General features: G+C 45.5%; 1 protein-coding gene across 8 annotated transcripts in view; it reads left to right on the top strand.

Moving 5' to 3' along the window:
• The window catches only part of DMXL2 (Dmx like 2), a 181602-nt gene that overhangs the window by 5075 nt on the left and 156925 nt on the right, over window positions 1-19602 (top strand). For all 8 annotated transcript variants that reach the window (XM_040413981.1, XM_040413977.1, XM_040413980.1 and 5 more), the window contains exons 2-4: window positions 17820-17945; window positions 18213-18287; window positions 19462-19540. In XM_040413981.1, coding sequence (XP_040269915.1) covers window positions 17820-17945; window positions 18213-18287; window positions 19462-19540 — 280 coding nt within the window. The remainder of the gene's footprint in view (window positions 1-17819; window positions 17946-18212; window positions 18288-19461; window positions 19541-19602) is intronic.

Here is a 19602-nt window from a genome sequence, read left to right as displayed (position 1 = left end):
CTAGCAACTCATTCATAACTTCTAGTAGAAATAATAAAAGAATGGCACAACATAGAGAGAGAAGAATAGATGCTCCAGTGTTGTTATTACATGGGGAATACATGAAGCTATTAATACAGGCATGTCAGGAGCGGTGACAGGTCCTCTTTAAGATCGATTAGTAGTGCTACAAAAAGTCTAGGTGTAGCCCCAGCCTATGGCCTCAAGCACACGTTCGTGGGAGGCCCATGCAAACAGCGGGTCCGCAATATACGGGCACCGGCCGTGTTTGAACCGTATCATGGATGAGGACCTTGAGTGTCCTCAATCCAAAAGATACGTTGCGGTGCAGAATGAAGGCACGGATCAAAAGCCTACGGAAACACTATGGAGTGCTTCCGTGAGTTTTCTGTCCATGCCTCCGCACTGCATGCACTACTTTTTTGCTGTACAGACCATTGGATGCTGATCGTGGACCCCATTCAAGTGAACACACAGTCTGTGCCCGTGCATTGCAGACTGCAATTTGCGGTTCGCAGCATGGACATGGCCGGCTGATTTCTAAGGGCTGTATTAGGATAGGGCTACACGGCGACACTGGTTGCGGCCAGGATTGCAGAGTTGTTGTCATCCCATAGAAATGAATGGAATCGCTGCGCCAGTGGCAAGAAATCTTGTCGGCGACATCTTTACACGGGCAGATTATGGTTAATGAGTATTAGCCATGATCTGGCCGACCCATGGCCAATGTAATGCAGCCCTAAGTCCTTATTCACACGTCAGTGGATCATGGATGTGTGCTGTCTGTGTTCTTCATGGACATGTACCCATTGATTTTAATATGTTTATTCACACATCAGTGATTTTCACCTGACCAACATGCAGTGCTTTAGTCTGTGATGTGGGCCAAACATGCCCACTGAAGTCTATGGGTCCGTGAGCCACTGACGCAACATGGATGGCATCCTGTGATTTTTTTTTTTTTTTTTTTTTTTTTTTTTTTCAGATAGATAGGAGATGCTCTGGAAATTAATTTTCAGCCTAGCAGTGTATGTGGAGTACGAATGAGACACGGAGGACACAAATGTGACAGACTGACCTAACACGGACATCTTCACAGATGAACTACTGACCATCTTGTCACGGATGTCATCACAGACATGTGAATGAGGTGTTATACTAGCATAGGGAATAGCCACCATCCCTCTATTCCTCTGTGTCACCCATTCCACTTTATTTGTATTGAGACATATGTGACTAAACTGTTGAACCCCTTTGATTAAAGGAATAGTTTTAGGCTGTGTTCACATGCGGCCATTACAGAGCCAAGGCTATGTTTGTAAAATGCAGCACACCGTCTCCCACACCAGGATTCGGTGCCACTTAATAACATCCTTATGTAGCACGCCGATTCCAAGTCTATGGTATCGGCCTTAGGCAGTTAAGGTGCAGTAGCTACGTTGGCTCCTGATGAAGTGCACCAACTAGTTGCACAGAAACGCGTAGAGCCGTAGCTCAGTGTGTGCGGATCTGCTGGTTGTTGGATTGTATCTTTACCGACACCAGCAATTTTCTGCGTTGTCTGCTCACCTACATGGGGGCTAGTGTTTGAGAGTCGGCATAGTGCACTGCCGCTCCTCTCACTAACCGTCACTGCCCAGTGAGACGCCTGTCACTGGTCAGTTCATGTGTTTGCTGCGTGTGATATCTCCTCCAATTGGTCTGGGGTATTAGATACGGTTACATCTCCCAGAGGATATACCACACTTGTAGTATCCATTCCACTAGCACATATTAATCCTATAGGCAGCACCCTGCCGTTCGGAGTACCACATCCGATCACTAGTGCGGTGGTTTTAGTTACACATATTAGTCCGTTTATCTGCATTGATACCTACAGTGGTCCTGCTATATACCATAGTAGTTAGTGTGACTGTCAATACATGATGAGGTTATATCAATCTGGATAGACAAATTAGTCTTAGTGTTTATTATTAACATAGGTTTTCACCCCTTTCCATTATTAGCACTAATAAAATATTTATTATTTTTGCTCCATTTTAACGTCCTCTTTATTAATATTTGTTTTGTTACTATATTTAGGGACGTGTACCTATTATACCTTGCTCTTTAAGGCTTATTGCACACGACAGTATATTTTCACGGTCCGCAAAACGGGGTCCCGTTTTTCCGTGATCCGTGACCGTTTTTTCGTCCGTGGGTCTTCCTTGATTTTTGGAGGATCCTCGGACATGAAAAAAAAGTCGTTTTGGTGTCCGCCTGGCCGTGCGGAGCCAAACGGATCTGTCCTGAATTACAATGCAAGTCAATAGGGACGGATCCGTTTGACGTTGACACAATATGGTGCCATTTCAAATGGATCCGTCCCCATTGACTTTCAATGTAAAGTCTGGAGTCCCTTTTATACCATCGGATCGGAGTTTTCTCCAATCCGATGGTATATTTTAACTTGAAGCGTCCCCATCACCATGGGAACGCCTCTATGTTAGAATATACTGTCGGATATGAGTTAGATCGTGAAACCTCATTTCCGACAGTATATTCTAACACAGAGGCGTTCCCATGGTGATGGAGACGCTTCTAGTTAGAATATACTACAAACTGTGTACATGACTGCCCCCTGCTGCCTAGCAGCATCCGATCTCTTACAGGGGGCCGTGATCAGCACAATTAACCCCTCAGGTGCCGCACCTGAAGGGGTTAATTGTACTATCATATCCCCCTGTAAGAGATCAGGGCTCCCAGGCAGCAGGGGGCAGACCCCCCCCCCCCCCCCCCTCCCCAGTTTGAATATCATTGGTGGCCAGTGCGCCCCCCCCCCCCCTTCCTCCCTCTATTGTAATAATTCATTGGTGGCACAGTGTGCGCCCCCCCCCCCCCTTCCTCCCTCTATTGTAATAATTCGTTGGTGGCACAGTGTGCGTCCCCCCCCTTCCTCCCTCTATTGTAATAAATCGTTGGTGGCACAGTGTGCGCCCCCCCCCCCCCTTCCTCCCTCTATTGTAATAATTCGTTGGTGGCACAGTGTGCGCCCCCCCCCCCTTCCTCCCTTCCTCCCTCTATTGTAATAAATCGTTGGTGGCACAGTGTGCGCCCCCCATCGGCCCCCCCTCCCTCTATAGCATTAACAACATTGGTGGCACAGTGTGTGCCCCCCATCGGCCCCCCCTCCCTCTATAGCATTAACAACATTGGTGGCACAGTGTGCGCCCCCCATCGGCCCCCCTCCCTCTATAGCATTAACAACATTGGTGGCCAGTGTGCGGCCTCCCATCTCCCCCCCCCCGATCATTGGTGGCAGCGGGTTACTAGCAATAGTACAATAGTAAAAGATTCATACTTACCTGGGAGATGCGATGTTCGTGTCCGGTCGGGAGCTCCTCCTACTGGTAAGTGACAGTTCATTTAGCAATGCGCCGCACAGACCCTGTCACTTACCAGTAGGTGGAGCTCCCGGCCGGACACGAACATCGCAGCAGCAGCCAGCAGCAGGTAAGTATGAATCTTCTACTATTGTACTATTGCTAAGTAACCATGGCAACAAGGACTGTAGTAGCGTCCTGGTTGCCATGGTTACCGATCGGAGCCCCAGCGATTAAACTGGGACTCCGATCGGAACTCCGCTGCCACCAATGATGGGGGAAGGGGGGGGGGGGGGGGGGGGAGGCCGCACACTGGCCACCAATGTTGTTAATGCTATAGAGGGAGGGGGGGCCGATGGGGGGCGCACACTGTGCCACCAACGATTTATTACAATAGAGGGAGGGGGGGGGGGGCGCACACTGTGCCACCAACGAATAATTACAATAGAGGGAGGGGGGGGGGGGCCGCACTGGCCACCAACCTATTATTACAATAGAGGGGGGGGGGCCGCACTGGCCACCAACCTATTATTACAATAGAGGGGGGGGGGGGCCGCACTGGCCACCAATGATATTCAAACTGGGGAGGGGGGGAGGGTCTGCCCCCTGCTGCCTGGCAGCCCTGATCTCTTACAGGGGGATATGATAGTACAATTAACCCATTCAGGTGCCGCACCTGAAGGGGTTAATTGTGCTGATCACGGCCCCCTGTAAGAGATCGGGTGCTGCCAGGCAGCAGGGGGCAGTCTTGTACACAGTTTGTAGTGTATTCTAACTAGAAGCGTCCCCATCACCATGGGAACGCTTCTGTGTTAGAATATACTGTCGGTTCTGAGTTTTCACAAAGTGAAAACTCAGCTATGAAAAAGCTTTTATGCAGACGGATCTTCGGATCCGTCTGTATAAAAAGTAACCTACGGCCACGGATCACGGACACGGATGCAATCTTGTGTGCATCCGTGTTCTTTCACGGACCCATTGACTTGAATGGGTCCGTGAACCGTTGGCCGTGAAAAAAATAGGACAGGTCATATTTTTTTCACGGCCAGGAAACACGGATCTCGGATGCGGCTGCAAAACGGTGCATTTTCCGTTTTTTCCACGGACCCATTGAAAGTCATGGGGTCCGCGAAAAAAAACGGAAAACGGCACAACGGCCACGGGTGCACACAACGGTCGTGTGAAAGAGGCCTAATTCTGTGTTCACGGTCCCAGATTTATTAATCCTGTAGATGGTGTAAGATTAGTCCGGCCGTCTAGACCTGCTCCAGATTTATCACAGGGGCTCAGGCTGGAGGATAAATGTGGCGCAGGGAGAGAGAGACTCTGTACCTACTATTGGCTCTAGATGGTTCATCTTAGGCCCCACCGCTTTCCACTAAGCCCCATCCCCTTGTCGAGCATGTTGGAAAAAAGCGTAGAAAACCTAGATGCTTCAAATTGCACCACCTTTTAGCCAGAGTTTTGGCACAGACATATTAGTAAATCTGGACCATTGTATGTTTGGTCTTGTAAAATGGGTGTTCTACGCTGTATAATACGCATTCAAAACGCTACCAATCAGCTTCCCATTGATTTCACTGGAAAATGCATGCCTTAGTTTAGGCTACTTTCACACTAGCGTTCAGAGCGGATCCGTCTGATGTTTCATCAGACGGATCCGCTCCGATAATGCAGACGTTTGCATCCGTTCAGAACGGATCCGTCTGCATTATTACTTAGAAAATTTTCTAAGTGTGAAAGTAGCCTGAGCGGATCCGTTCAGACTTTACATTGAAAGTCAATGGGGAACGGATCCGCTTGAAGATTGAGCCATATTGTGTCATCTTCAAGCGGATCCGTCCCCATTGACTTACATTGTAAGTCTGGACGGATCCGCTCGCCTCCGCACGGCCAGGCGGACACCCGAACGCTGCAAGCAGCGTTCAGGTGTCCGCTCACTGAGCGGAGGCTGAGCGCTGGCAGGCGGATGCATTCTCAGTGGATCCGCCTCCACTGAGAATGCATTGGGGCCAGACGGATGCGTTCGGGGCCGCTCGTGAGCCCCTTCAAACGGTGCGCACGAGCGGACACCCGAACGCAGGTGTGAAAGTAGCCTTACCCGGGCATGTATTTTTATGTTTTTAATAAATGACTTCGAAGTGGTGTGTTACTTCTTTGAAGTGTTTTTGAGGCTACCATCCCCAATCAAGTCAGTGGAAAAGTAATAAAGTACATAGATGAGTAGGGGCATATTTCATGGCATATATTTCACCAAAAGATCTGATGTGGAATTGGGGTCTGTTTTTGGGTTTGATCTGAGATCTGATGAAGACTGGTGGTTTTATTTAAGGTCCGATAAATACTGGGGGTCTGATCTGAGGTCTGATGAAGGTTAGGGGTCTGATGAAGAATATTTTTTTTCTTATTTTCCTCCTCTAAAACCTAGATGCATCTTATGGTCCGCTGTGTCTTATGGTGCGGAAGATACGGTACATAATGGTCTATGATGGCAAATTTGATTAAATTCTAACATGCCCGATTTTTCTTTGGGTGGAGTGGGGTGGCCCTTGTACACATTAAGGGCTCATGCCTATGGATGTAAGGGCTCCGTGACCGTATTGCTGACCGCAAACGGCGGTTCCACAATATACAGGCACTGGCCGTGTGCACTCTGTGCTGTGGATGTGGACCCATTGATTTGAATGGGTCCGCGATCCGCAAGATACTGCCAAAGATAGGACATGTTCGATCTTTTGAGGAGCAGAGACACGGATTGGAAGCCCACGGAAACACCATGAAGCGCTTCCGTTGACAATACATATATAGATGTAAATAAGTCAGTGAAAATGATGTTTGATGTGGGAAAGCTTGGAAGCATTATTGTTCATGTTGTGGATGTGATACAAGGAGTCCGTGCAAGTACAAATGTATAGATTATAGGGAAAAGATAAAGTTGTGCTGTAGTTGGAGAAGGAGCTGCTGACTGCGCAGACACAATGTATAGTCTCTGTGCTGTCTGAGCGGGCGGTGAGTCATTGGTGAGTCAGGCAGCGTGTCCTTGAGTCTGTATGCGCGGCCTCAGATCACGTCGCGGAGCAGTACATATGTCTTATCTTCTAGCTGGCTACACGAGCTGCGCCATTGTTTTACCTGTTCTGCTGGATTATATGACTCCGTCGCAGTATTTCAGTATACACATCACAATGTACCTGCTCCTCTTTCAGTGGAATATGTCTATATCCATGGTGGTATCATCATGTGGTTGGTTTCTTGGTCATCAGATCATGGTCACAGACGTTGTCCAGATGGAGACTAGGTAGGAGGGTGATGGCCAGATCTCCGTTGTCTGGTCATTTAGTTACAGATGTTAAAGCCAGACATCCCAACCTGCAAAAACTCATTTCAGGGAGGTTTTCTTTTTTTTTTTTTTCTTTCACAAACTTTTTATTACATTTTCCAGACATCTGCAGTATCTGCACACTGTGCTCTATGGTGTGGAGGACTGGGCTCATTACCCTGCCCAAAATTATCATATTTATGTATATGATTAAAGGGATTCTGTCACCAACTATAAGCCCTGTGAGCTAAACATCTGCTCATGTCCAAGGCAGCATTCTGATTTCTAAGGTGGCCTTATAACAGCTATTTGTGGCTTTATTCTGCAGAAAAACAGGTTTTACTAACCTGTCAATCATTGAATTAAGGTGCCCAAGCAGGGGAGGTCTGTGGATGCATGGTGCCCGGCCGCACGCATCGCCGTTCGTGCCCAGCGCCGCCTTCTACTCCTCAGTGCCGCCTCTCCCTCCCTCCCCCTCCTCCCGCTTTGAGATCCTGCACGTGCGCACAGGCTCAGCCTGATGCGCAGTTGCGGACTGCTGGCATCGGCTTCTTCTTGCACTGCGCGCACGCGCCGAGAAGGGGACGCTGCTACAGGTTGCTGGAAAGGTTTACTGCGAGTAAACTAGAGATGGGAAGTTCGGATCTTTCACATGAATCGGTTCATTTGAATCAGTTCGTTCAAATGAACCGATTCATGAATTGAATCTTCGGTTCATTCGCTGAGCTGACAAGAAGCAAGTGAACTGAAGCTTAGATTGCGCAATGCGCATGCGCGGATGCTTGGATTCACTTGCTGAGTCGGCGCTTGGTCTGAGTCAGGAAGTTTATTCTTTAAAACCCTGTGTGTAATTTATCTACCCCACTGTAGGGAAAAAACAAGCATCCAGGGGGTGTGAATTTAACACTGGGGTAAATAATATAATTAAAATGGAGGGTTAAATGTGTAAATGTATTTAAAAAAAAATACATCTGTCTCAATAGTTCTATAGCTACTGAATGAGACAGAAGAAGGGATGACTTTAACATATCTCCTTGAGAAGCCAATTTGACCCTAAAGGGTTAATTCAACCTGTAATATAAACTGTGTCCTGTCACTTCTCTTATCTCTGCTCTGCTATCAGTGAACCTTTCCGGGATATATTGTCTCACATGCGGGCGTCAGGGAGCCGCAATCTAATAGCGGGAGACTCCCTGAACCTCCGGGAGACTTGAGATCCCTGTAAAGCTGACCATTCCTTCTGTGGAATTTAAAGGGGTAAGAGACCGCTGTTCTTGTGATCAGTGGGGGTCACAGCAGTAGGACCCCCACCAATCTATTGGTCCCCCATCCTGTGGTTAGGAGATAACTTTACATAACCGGAATACCCCTTTATTTCTTTTTCAGTGTTTATGCAATTGTTTGAACTGATGTTTAGCACTTCTGATGCTCAAGTACTGAAATACCACATATTGGGGGAATTTAACAATGGAAATGTGAAAGGAATTCTGCTGCACTTGGACCATGGGGCTGCTGGAAAGCAATTTTCTTAAAGGGTTTCTGTCATGAGAAATAATGTTATGTAGCTGACTGACATTAGCGATGTGCTAATGTCGGCAGTACATAACAGTGTGCTTTATAACTCCCTGCCTGCCGCCGTTCTCTTAAAATAAAGACTTTTAAAATATGCTAATGAGCCTCTAGATGCTACTAGGGCGTTGCTTCAGCACCTAGAGGCTCGGTCTACGCACCCTTTGGCACGCCAAGGTCCAGTTGATTGACTTTCGAGTTCTCCTCAGTGTCCCGTAAATCCTGCACTTGCGCCGTCCCTGTTAGTATTGGGCGCAGGCGCAGTGAGTGAAGGACGCGCTCCTGCCGCCGGCGTCCTTCCTTCGGCGCAGGCGCAGTGAGGACCCCGGCAGCAGGAGCGCGTCCTTCACTCACTGCGCCCGGGCCCAATACTAAACGGGACGGCGCAGGCGCGGGATTTACGGAACACTGAGGAGAATTCTAAAGTCAATCAACTGAACCTGGGCGTGCCAAAGGGTGCGTAGACCGAGCCTCTAGGTGCTGAAGCAACGCCCTAGTAGCACCTAGAGGCTCATTAGCATATTTTCAGAGTCTTTATTTTAAGAGAACAGCGTCAGGCAGGGAGTTATAAAGCATACTGTTATGTACTGCTGACATTAGCACATCGCTAATGTCAGTCAGCTACATAACATTATTTCTCATGACCGAAACCCTTTAAGGCTTTCTAAATGCTGTTAAGAACGGCTCAGACAAGATGGCCGCCCCCATTATCATGTTGAGGGAACAGAATAAACAAATCTACAATCAGAAAATAAAAACAGATTAGAAAAAAGGAGATGTGTCGCTATCTGGTTTTAACTGGCAGAAAACATTTTTGGGTGACACATTTCCTTCAAGTGGTTTAGACACTTTTATTTTGCTAATTGGGAAGATAGACATGGATTAAGAGAGTCTAAAGACACACCAAATTTATCAACCAGGATCAGTCAGTGTGAAAAAAATGTGGTGTATTTTTAGATTGGATAGGTTAAAGGGGTTGTCTAAAGCACGGCCACCACTGGTGGATTGCAGGGTGGTCGTTACCATGGATACAAACAATGTTTAATGTAATGGAAAAATGAATCCAGCCAGCAAAAGAGGCAATATGGACAATCACATTACATTAGTAAGTGGCTTGTATTAACTTTTTCTACATAATAAATGCCATTTGTTGAAGTGAGACAACCCTTTTAAGCTTTCACTGTCTAAGGTCAGTTTCACACAACTGTTGAGTAGGCACCAGCGCTCGCAGAAGAGCTGCAGCTTTCTCGCAGCACTCCAGCTGGTGTGAAACTACAACTCCCAGTATGCATACTTGCCCTGAGCCTTTGCCCACCCCTGGCCAAGTGATGTCACGTTTATCGGTCACATGGCGTAGGTGCCGTTCAGCCTCATAGAAGTGAAGGGCCTGAGCTGCGATAACAAGCACAGCCCTTATACAATGTATGGCCCTGTGCTCGGTAAGCTGAGAGGAGGCTGTGATGCTACTGCAAGCATCGGTACCTTTTCAAACAGCTGATCGGGGGGTCCTAGGTATCAGACCCTCACCCTTAAGCCTCTTTCACACCGTGCGGGTACAATGCGTGAGGTGCACCAACACTGAATTCGGACCCATTTATTTCTATGGAGCTGTGCACATGAGCGGTGATTTTCACAAATCACTTGTGCGTTGCGTGAAAATCAGAGCATGCTCTATATTGTGCGTTTTTCAAGCAAACAAGTGCGTATGCGGTGCGATTTTTCATGCATGGTTGCTAGGTGACGATCGGGATGGGGACCCGATATTTATTATTTTCCCTTATAACATGGTTATAAGGGAAAGTAATAGCATTCGTAATACAGAATGCTAAGTAAAATTCGCCTCATCCACTTGTTCGCAAAGCCCGGCTCGTCTTCATTCTTCTTTGAGGGCCTTGGAGGAAAGGACCTTTGGTGATGTCACTGCACTCATTACATGGTCCATCACATGATTCATCACCATGGTGATGGACCATGTGATGAGCGCAGTGATGTCCCCAAAGGTCCTTTTCTTCCTAGGTCATGAAAGAAGAGAAGCCGGTCTGCGCAAACAAATGGATGAGGGGAGTTGAATATTTTTTATTTTTTTTTAACCCCTCCATCCCAATTTTACTAAGCATTCTGTATTAAGAATGCAATTATTTTCCCTTATAACCATGTTATAAGGGAAAATAAAATCTACACAACACCTAACCTAAACCTGAACTTCTGTGAAGAAGTCCGGGTACGGGTCTGGGTACCAAACATGCCGATTTTTCTCACGCACGTGCAAAACGCATTAAAACGTCTTTGCAACTGCGCAGAAAAATCATGCATTTTCCCACGACGCACCCGCATCCTATCCGGTCCTCACACACGACGCCCGTGTGAAAGAGGCCTTAGAGAAATATACTAAAATCTTTCGGATTAGGTGAAGCATGGTGTGGCAGGCGCATCACTATAAAGTGCCTTTTGCGCTGTGGCATTAGAAGAATTATGATATCTCTGACTTTAGTCTAGTCTAACCAGACTGTCTATTACTCTGCAATTCCTCTAGCGTCGTTCTATGGAAACAGTGGGTTTAAAGAGCACACCAAATGCTTGAAATAACTTCTTTATTAACTTTAACTTTTCTTCATATATAACACTGCTGCCTCCGCAGAAGATAGTCCATAACACGTGTTGAGAATATATCACAAAATGGCGGTATGCATAAGATGGTGGTTCAATTGTTCAATCTTGTAATTCAACATAAAATGGTGGATATGTTTCTCTCTTGAGTATCTGTACTTTCTATTATTTAAGCACTTTATGATCTCTCTGAGAAGTATATCTGAGGTCTAACTAATAGTTCACTTGCTGAATTTGGTTGCAATATGCAGTTAGCAGTAACTATTTGCAGGTTGGTTGAGTATGATCTTGTATGGTTGTATGCAATTTGGATTGCAATATGGAATTTGAATTGTGAACTTTGTAGTTTGCAATTGGTGGAACTGTAAGTAAACACACATATAACTGGTTCAGTATACAGTTATAATCCCTATATTAACAGTAGGAACATATAACTGTTTTAAATACCTATTTTGGCCTCTCTGCTTCCATAAAACACAGCTCTTAGTGGAGTGAATGTCTGTTCAGCTTCTCTGGCCGGTGAATAATAATTTCTAGCAACTCCTGCTAGGGAATTTCCCACACAGGCTGTGTGTGAGGCTGTGTGTGAGGCTGTCTGTGATTGGTTTAGACTCCTGCCCAGCAAAAACAGTTTAACTCTATATGCTTTCTGTTGTTTCTGCTGTGTCATTGAGATTACCTCACATCCATATAATGAATCTTAAAGGCATATTATCTTTTCTGCGTCTGTGAACACAATATATATAACAGTTGTATGACATCCAAACATGAAGTCACTGTAAATAACTCTGCTTTTGTCTTTAACACACAAATATAGGAACTGTATTAAGGTTTTGGAAGGTTTAGCTGTATAAAAACACAAGCTATAGTAGCAACCTAGGACAAGTCTTAGCTGGCCAGCTACACATGGCATTTATTGAAGGTAGGTTCACACCTCAGTTTAACTCATCTGGCTGGCTGTTTCGGCAGAGAAAACAGCCTGTCAGAGTTCACTGGATCTGGCCTAGCCGGGTACTGCCATTGGCCGCCAGACCCCATTAACTGTAATGGGATCCGTCAAGTTTCCGACATGAGTGCCGGATTTTGGCTGGACACAAACCGCTGCACTCATGCCGGAAACCATCTGGATCCCATTGTAGTCAATGGGGTTTGGCAGTGAGTATCGACAGGATCTGGTTAGGGCGGGTCTGGTGAACTCTGGCAGGCTGTCTTGTGCTGGAACAGCCTGTTAGATCAGTTAACCTGAGGTGTATGGTGAGAAGAGGGTGGGAATGGGATAATGCATCCCTTCCTTCTCTGTGGGCCACCTTAGAGTTGAAAATGGGGAATAGCTTTGCACTTTAAGACTAGTAGAATAGATGTATCTGAGATGTATCTGTTCCATAATCTTCCTCAACTGTAGATTTATTAACAGAATCTGATATTTTCTAAGTATTTTGTTTTAGTAGTTGTGTATTCTTAAAGTGAATGTGGCTTCAGAAAACCACCTATTGTTTAAAACACATTTTAAGCTAAACATGTTTAAAAAAATAATGTTGATGTGATTTTAAATTTTTCATGTCAAGAATCCTACAATCCTATAGTTTTTAAAGGGGTTGTCCGGGTTCAGAGCTGAACCTGGACATACCCTTATTTTCACCCAGGCAGCCCCCCTGAGGCTAGCATCGGAGCATCTCATGCTCCGATACGCTCCCTTGCTCTGCGCTAAATTGCGCAGAGCACGGGTTCTTTTGTTTTAATAACACACTGCCGGGCGGAAACTTCCGCCCGGCAGTGTGTTCGGTGATGTCACCGCCTCTGATGCCGCCCATCAGTGCCGGTGACGTCACCGGGGTTCCTGGCAGCCCCATGGAGAGCCCCGTTACGTCACCGGATCTCCCCAAATTTTTTTTGCCCTGCGCAATGTAGTGCGGGGCAAAGGAGAGCATCGGAGCATAAACTGCTCTGATGATCAAGTCAGGGGGGCTGCCGGGGTGAAAATGGAGGTATGTCCGGGTTCAGCTCTGAACCCGGACAACCCCTTTAACACTAAGCCTAATGAGGATGCCTCCACACGTGGCAAGATTTGTTGCTGTGACTGAAAATCAGTTCTGTTCACCTGACTGGGACTTACAGAAATCCATGGAAGTGATTTTTATCTTGCTCATATGCTCGCACTCTATCTGACTTTCTTCACCAAATCCACCCCAAAATCCCCATGAGTTACTTGCGGATTTCAATCCGGTTTTTCCCGATGTCACCCTTTTCATTGCATAGGGTGAATCCCTCACAAACAATTTGTTATACATTATACACTGCTCATATACAGAGGTTATGACCACCCGGCAATCCATCAGCAGTGGTCATATTTGCACACTATAGGAAAAAGAGGCAGCCTATGTGCACTCCCACGGTCCCGACCACCAGAGACGCTGGAACTTTTTTCCTATAGTGTGCAAGCACGACCACTGCTGATGGATTGCTGGATGGTCATAACCCCTGGATACGAGCAGTGTATGATGTGATTTAAAAATGAATGAAGCCAGCAAAGGAGACAATATGGATAATAACAATACATTAGTAAGTGCCTTGTATTCACTTTGTATACAAAGTGCAGAATGTATAATAAATGCCATTTGCTGAAGTGAGATGTCTCCTTTAAAGGGACACTGAAAGGCCCAATAAGCATATTTAGCTTTATATATATGACCATACAGGTCTTCTAATGTGTATTAAAAAACATATAAGTATAACCCCTGTCCACCTTATAAATACAGCAAAATCATGTTTGATAACCTGATGTAATCTTTCTGCCCAAGGGGCAGCGTTTCAGCTCCACATGGGCGCACACACGCGCCCCAACCGCCGTTTTCAAGCGCCGCCCAACTCATCAATATTCACTTCGCTGGGCGGCTTCTGCTGTCCCCGACGTTCCGAGATCCCGCGCATGCCCAATAGAAAGATCTCGGAAGCTGAAACGCCGCCCCTTGGGCAGAAAGAAGAGCGATTACATCAGGTTATCAAACATGATTTTTCTGTATTTATAAGGTGGACAGGGGTTATATACAGTGTATGTGTATAATACACAGTAGAAGACCTGGGCCTGTCAGTGTCCCTTTAAGGCTCCTTTACAAGAGCTGAGGATCTAGGCAATTATAGGGAATGACTCCTTGTATTAACACACATTCCCAATAACTGTGCTGTGTAAACATTCTGCTGATCACCCGATGAATGAGCAAACGCTTGTACATCTGGTGATGGCATCTTCTTTGCGGCACATAAAATCATTGCTTGCCGGCAGCACCTCGGCCTGTACAGAAACCCTCCCAGCACTCCCATATGCCACGTACTCAACTTCTCCAAGTTTGCTCTGTTCTGAATTGGCAAAGGGATGAAAGCTGCGGCCAGACACAGTTCTTGGGTGTCTTACAGTATCTCCTGAGAATAATAGAATAGGGCTTGTAGAAAGCCAGCATGCCCAATACTTCTTTCTGCCATCTGGGTAAAGTTGGCAGACCCCTATACACATTATTATACGGTGAGCTGGTCCCGCTGAAATCTCAGATTGATCTGACATTAATCTGACATCAGATTTAGTATGAAGCCAGCTTTAGTCCTGGGGGAGGACAGGACATGTTTGGGTGGCCTCTTGCTGTTAACATGAATGGGAATAAAGCATACCGCCAAGTGAAAGTATTTTTCCCAAATTAGTCTGCTTCTTCTATTCATCAGTCGGCTTTGAGCTGACAGTTTTGGTTTCTTGCCAGAAAGATATTTTTGTCTTGGGAACCTCAAAGTGCTTAGAAGTGTTACATGGGTTTGCCACCCGGCTCACATCCTTAATTACAGCTGTAGCGAGAAATATCTCCTTAGGAAATAAGTTGACTCACTCTAAAATCCAGATTCTGTTTGAAGATGGGTAAATAGCTGGAATACGAAATATAGGAAAAACAATATTTTTTTAATAATGTCCCAAAATGCTAAGTCTACATATGGACATTGACCAGCCTTCGGTTTGTCCAGGACATCATGGAACCAGTCCTACTACCTCATTTGACTCAGGAGAAGGGGAGTGCCATCAAGAGAACACCCGGCCGCACACTGCCCACATTAGACTACATGCTCTTCAGGCTATCCTGCAGCCCCCCTGGCCAGCTCTATCGCCAGCTCCCTCCCCCATCAAGAATGTTAGGAGCTGGATGGGGCGATGGATCTCCCATGAGAAGCAGCCAACAACCACCTTGGCTATGGATCCAAATTGAAAAAACTTAAAATGGCATGCCACAGGAGGATATCCAGCATCTGGATGACCATTACTATGACAGAGTGGTGGCCTGTATCACAGAAAGGGGAGTTGCCACCCACTATTAAAGGGGATGTGTCATCTCAGACATTGGTGGCATATCACTAGGCCACCTTTCCATTCACCTCTATGTGACTGTCCGAAACGGCCAAGCCAGTACTTGGCTAATTTCGAAATCCGATAGAAGTGAATGCACAATGCATCCTTCTCTTTGGGAGACCTGTTCTTGAGATAGGGGTAGGTTCCAGAGGTGGGACTCACACCTATCTGACATTGGTGGTTAGCGATATTCTACTAATTCCTAAGGTAAAACAACCCCTTTAGTTTCAAAAAACATTTATTTGGTTTTTGAGAAATTTAAGCAAAAAGACATACATAACAAAATATTTCAAAGGAAATACAGAAAAAAACAATAAATGTTCAAGGCATATACATGTTTGTTCAAAAGTCAGTATATTCATAGTAGATGAAGTTCCGTCAGACCAGGGTGAGGGCATCGTGCATCAGATAAAGTCCCAAACATCGAGTGAAGCTTGACATAGGAGCTTATAAGGAAATACTGTAGCGTATATCCGGGGCATAGGAGGAGGTAAAACAACCCCTTTAATGTGTCCCTGCCTCTGTATGTACCCTGCTGCAGAGCCAAAAAGATAGGGTGCACCACATTGGTTGTGTGATCATTGACCAAGCACCACTAGAAGATTTTACTTTCTCAATCTCTGCTTAATAGCATTCAATTTTCCAGTTTTCAGTTTTTTTCGTTTTCTGGTAGTGAGGGCCGCCCTTCAATAAGAGTGGGGTGCCATGTCTGAGCAGACAATAAGTCGACTTGTGAAGTGCATGAGACGTCGTTGTCAAGCTGTAATTGATGCTCAGGGGCAAATGACAAGTTATTGAGACAGTGACATTTTTGTGGGGGTATACCCACCACTGCTGTTGGCTTTGTTTGAGATGAGGAAATCTCCATTGCTGCTTCTACTTATATGCCCTACTTTCATGATATAATATCACTGTAGCGTGAACTTTTTATGTTTTCCATATATTTCACCCGAAAGCCAAATATCCCTAACTTTTAGTGAGTAGTGTATATAACGTTGTGCCTGTTAAATAATGAAAGGGATGCAGTGTACTCAGAGAAGATTGATGGGGGTTCCTGGAGTTGAACCTTCACAAATCTGATTTTGATGGCCAGTTTTAAGTATGAAAGTCCTAGAAACCCCTTTAACCCTTAGGCCTTTAAATATGGTGCCCACTCGCAATCGCAGCAGGTACCATAGCTGCTGGGTCTCTGCTGTTTCAAACCGCAGAGGCCCGCAGCTAATGTCTGCGACCACCAATTGAGGTTTTGGGGTACAGAGTTACAAGCCTCTGGCGAATCAGCTGATCCTATAGGTTTTCAGTGGGATTCAGGTATGAAGAAAGTGCAGGCCGCTCCATTTGAGGTACCCCAGTCTCCAGCAGCCGCTCCCTAATGATGTGACCTCGATGATCTAGTGCAATGTCGTCCATGAAGAAGAAATTAGGCCTGTGTTGTTCATGAAGAGGCACAATGACTGGATTACTGCTGTTATCAGTAGTATGGGCTTGTCACTGTACCATTCACAAAGTGTAGGGCAGTTCTGTATTGACTAGACACACATGCCCACACTGTACTACCACCACCACCAAAGGCTTGTCTGGTGACAACAGTGGCTGATGCTGGTGCTCTCCTTGACGTCCCCAACATTGTTGGCAGCCATAATTTCTGCTTGGCGTGAATGGACTTTCGTCAGTGAACAGCACTGAGGCCCACTGGTACCTCGTCCAGCATAGATGCTCCCTCGCCCACGTAAGACGATGACACCTACGGTCAGGTACCCTTGGAGGTTGTCTAGCACGCAGACCACGCTGATTTAAACGGTTTTGAATGGTGTGACGTGACACTTTGGTGCCTCTCACCTCCCTTAAAGGGGTTCTGCTGTTTGTTTAAACTGATGATCTATCCTCTGTATAGATCATCAGCATCTGACCGGCAGGGGTCCGACACCCAGGACCCCCGTCGATCAGCTGTTTGAGAAGGCAGCGGCGCTCCAGCAGCGTCGCCGCCTTCTCACTGTTTACCGCTGGCCCAGTGACGTCACGACTAGTATCAACTGGCCTGAGCGCAGCTAAGCTTCACTTGAATGGAGCTTACCGCGCCCAGGCCAGTTGATACTATTCGTGATGTCACTCGGCCAGCTGATCGGCGGGGGTCCTGGGTGTCGCACCCCTGCCGGTCAGATGCTGATGATCTATCCAGAGGATAGATCATCAGTTTAAACGAGCACAGCCACTATACAATGTACGGCGCTGTGCTGGGTGAGCTGAGAGAAGGCTGCTGCACTACTGCGAGAACCGCTACCTGCTCAAACTGATCTTCGGGAAGTCCGAGGTGTCGGACCCCCACAGATGAGATACTGATGACTTATAGGATAGGTCATCAGTAAAAAAAAAAAATAATAATAATTCTGGAAAATCCCTTTAATTCTAATCACTTATCTCTTCCTTACATACACCTATTATAATTGTACTGGCCGTTTAGATCTGAGTGTGATTTTTGCAGGCCATAATTAATAAAATCACATGATCTAATATCAGACATATCAGAAGTATTTCTTGTAGTCATATTTGCCTATATTTGAACTTTTTCTTTTCTCTGCAGGCCTATGGATCCGGCTGTGATATTGTTATACTAGCACACGACTTTGAGTGTGTTCAGATTATTCCTGGTGCTAAACATGGAAATATCCAAGTCAGTTGTGTGGAGTGTTCACAACAGCAAGGCCGGGTAATGTGTTGTTTCTTTTCTCTATGAATTATTGTTATGTGATGTAATAGAGCTACGTGTGACCCATTATCTTCTTATCTTGGAGAGTTTGACTTCAAGAGGAGGCCAGATTTATACTAGAATATTCTACTTGTCATTTTTTTTCACTTGTTGGGACCATTTTATATATATTTTTTAAATCTTTTTGTAAATTTCATAAAACTTTAATAAACATAATTAAACATCAATCAACTTTTCATTCATTGTAAATCTGTTTTTCTTCTCCAGATTGCTGCTTCTTATGGAAACACAGTTTGCATTTTCGAACCTCTTGCTACAACTAACTCTTACAAAAGAAATAGTGTAAGTTGTGATATCTTGTATGCATTTCATTCTTGCACGAAAAATGTACCAGGAAGTGAATTGTTCACACAAGAAAAAATTAGCAGTGTGATCTTAAAGTGCATTTAAAGGGGTTCTCCAGTTTCTAGATGTTGATGACCTATCCTCTGGATAGGTCATCAATATTTGATCGGTGGCCTCTCTGGTGGTCAGGATTGTGAAGTGCGACTAGTCCAGCATTATTTTCTATAGTGTGCAAGCCCTGCCACTGCTGCTGGATTGCAGCGTACTCGTAACCATGGAAACGTCCTGTGTATAATGTGATGGAAAAATGAACCCAGCCCGTAAAGGAGACAATATGGACAATCACAATACATTGGTAATTGTCTTGTATTAACTTTCTCTACAAACTAAATGCTATTTGCAAGACAACACCTTTAACTGAAGGGGCCGTAAAGTTTGATATTACAGTTAAGGCTACCTTCACTTTAGCGTTAATTTTTTCCAGTATTGAGATAGAGTCTCAATACCGGAAAAAAAAAACGCTTCAGTTTTGTCCCTATTCATTGTTAATGGGGGCAAAACGTAACTGAACAGAATGGAATGCTCCAAAATGCCTTCCATTACGTTCTCATACCGCGGTTTGCTTTCTGTCCTGAGATGTGGAGCAAGTCAATGGGGACGGATCCGTCATGACCTACTATGCTAGTCAATGGGGACGGATCTGTTTTCTCTGACACAATAGAAAACGGATCCGTCCCCCATTGACCTTCTGGGGTTTAGGGGAACATGTCTGTTCCAGGATTATGTATATAAGGAAGATTACATACAGAGTGTGCTGTATCTCACTTACCAAAGGGGTGTCATAAGTCCAGCAGTGGTATCTGACGCATGCGCAGTGTGCAGATGAAGCTTAGACCAGTAGTCCTCACTTCACTGAGCATGGTCTGGATGCCGACAGAGTATAGGACTTTTTCTTTTCCCCCCCCCCCCATCTTTTTATACATAATGCTGTATCAGAGCATCATGTTTAATACTCTAAACCCCATAAGGTATAATGACATGCTGGTGGTTTAGAGTCCAAAGATCTAGTAACCTATAAACCTGTTAACCAAGTTTAATACATGTGTTTGTCATTGGTGGTACATCCGTTCATATGAACTCTAACATGTTATATCTTTTATTTGTTGTCTAGCAACTTAAATATCAGTGGATTCGGATGGGTCAGTTTTTCCTCAATTCTGTGACCTACAATTTGGCTTGGGACCCTCAAGGTAAATCACCTTGTTTATTCAGGCACATGGTTGATTTTCAGTATTGAATTCAGGGTGGTGTC

This window comes from Bufo bufo, chromosome 1 (genome assembly GCF_905171765.1).
Source record: "Bufo bufo chromosome 1, aBufBuf1.1, whole genome shotgun sequence".
Taxonomy (NCBI): domain Eukaryota; kingdom Metazoa; phylum Chordata; class Amphibia; order Anura; family Bufonidae; genus Bufo; species Bufo bufo.
Note: the sequence above shows the minus strand (reverse complement) of the source record. Positions and strands in the feature narration are given on the sequence as shown.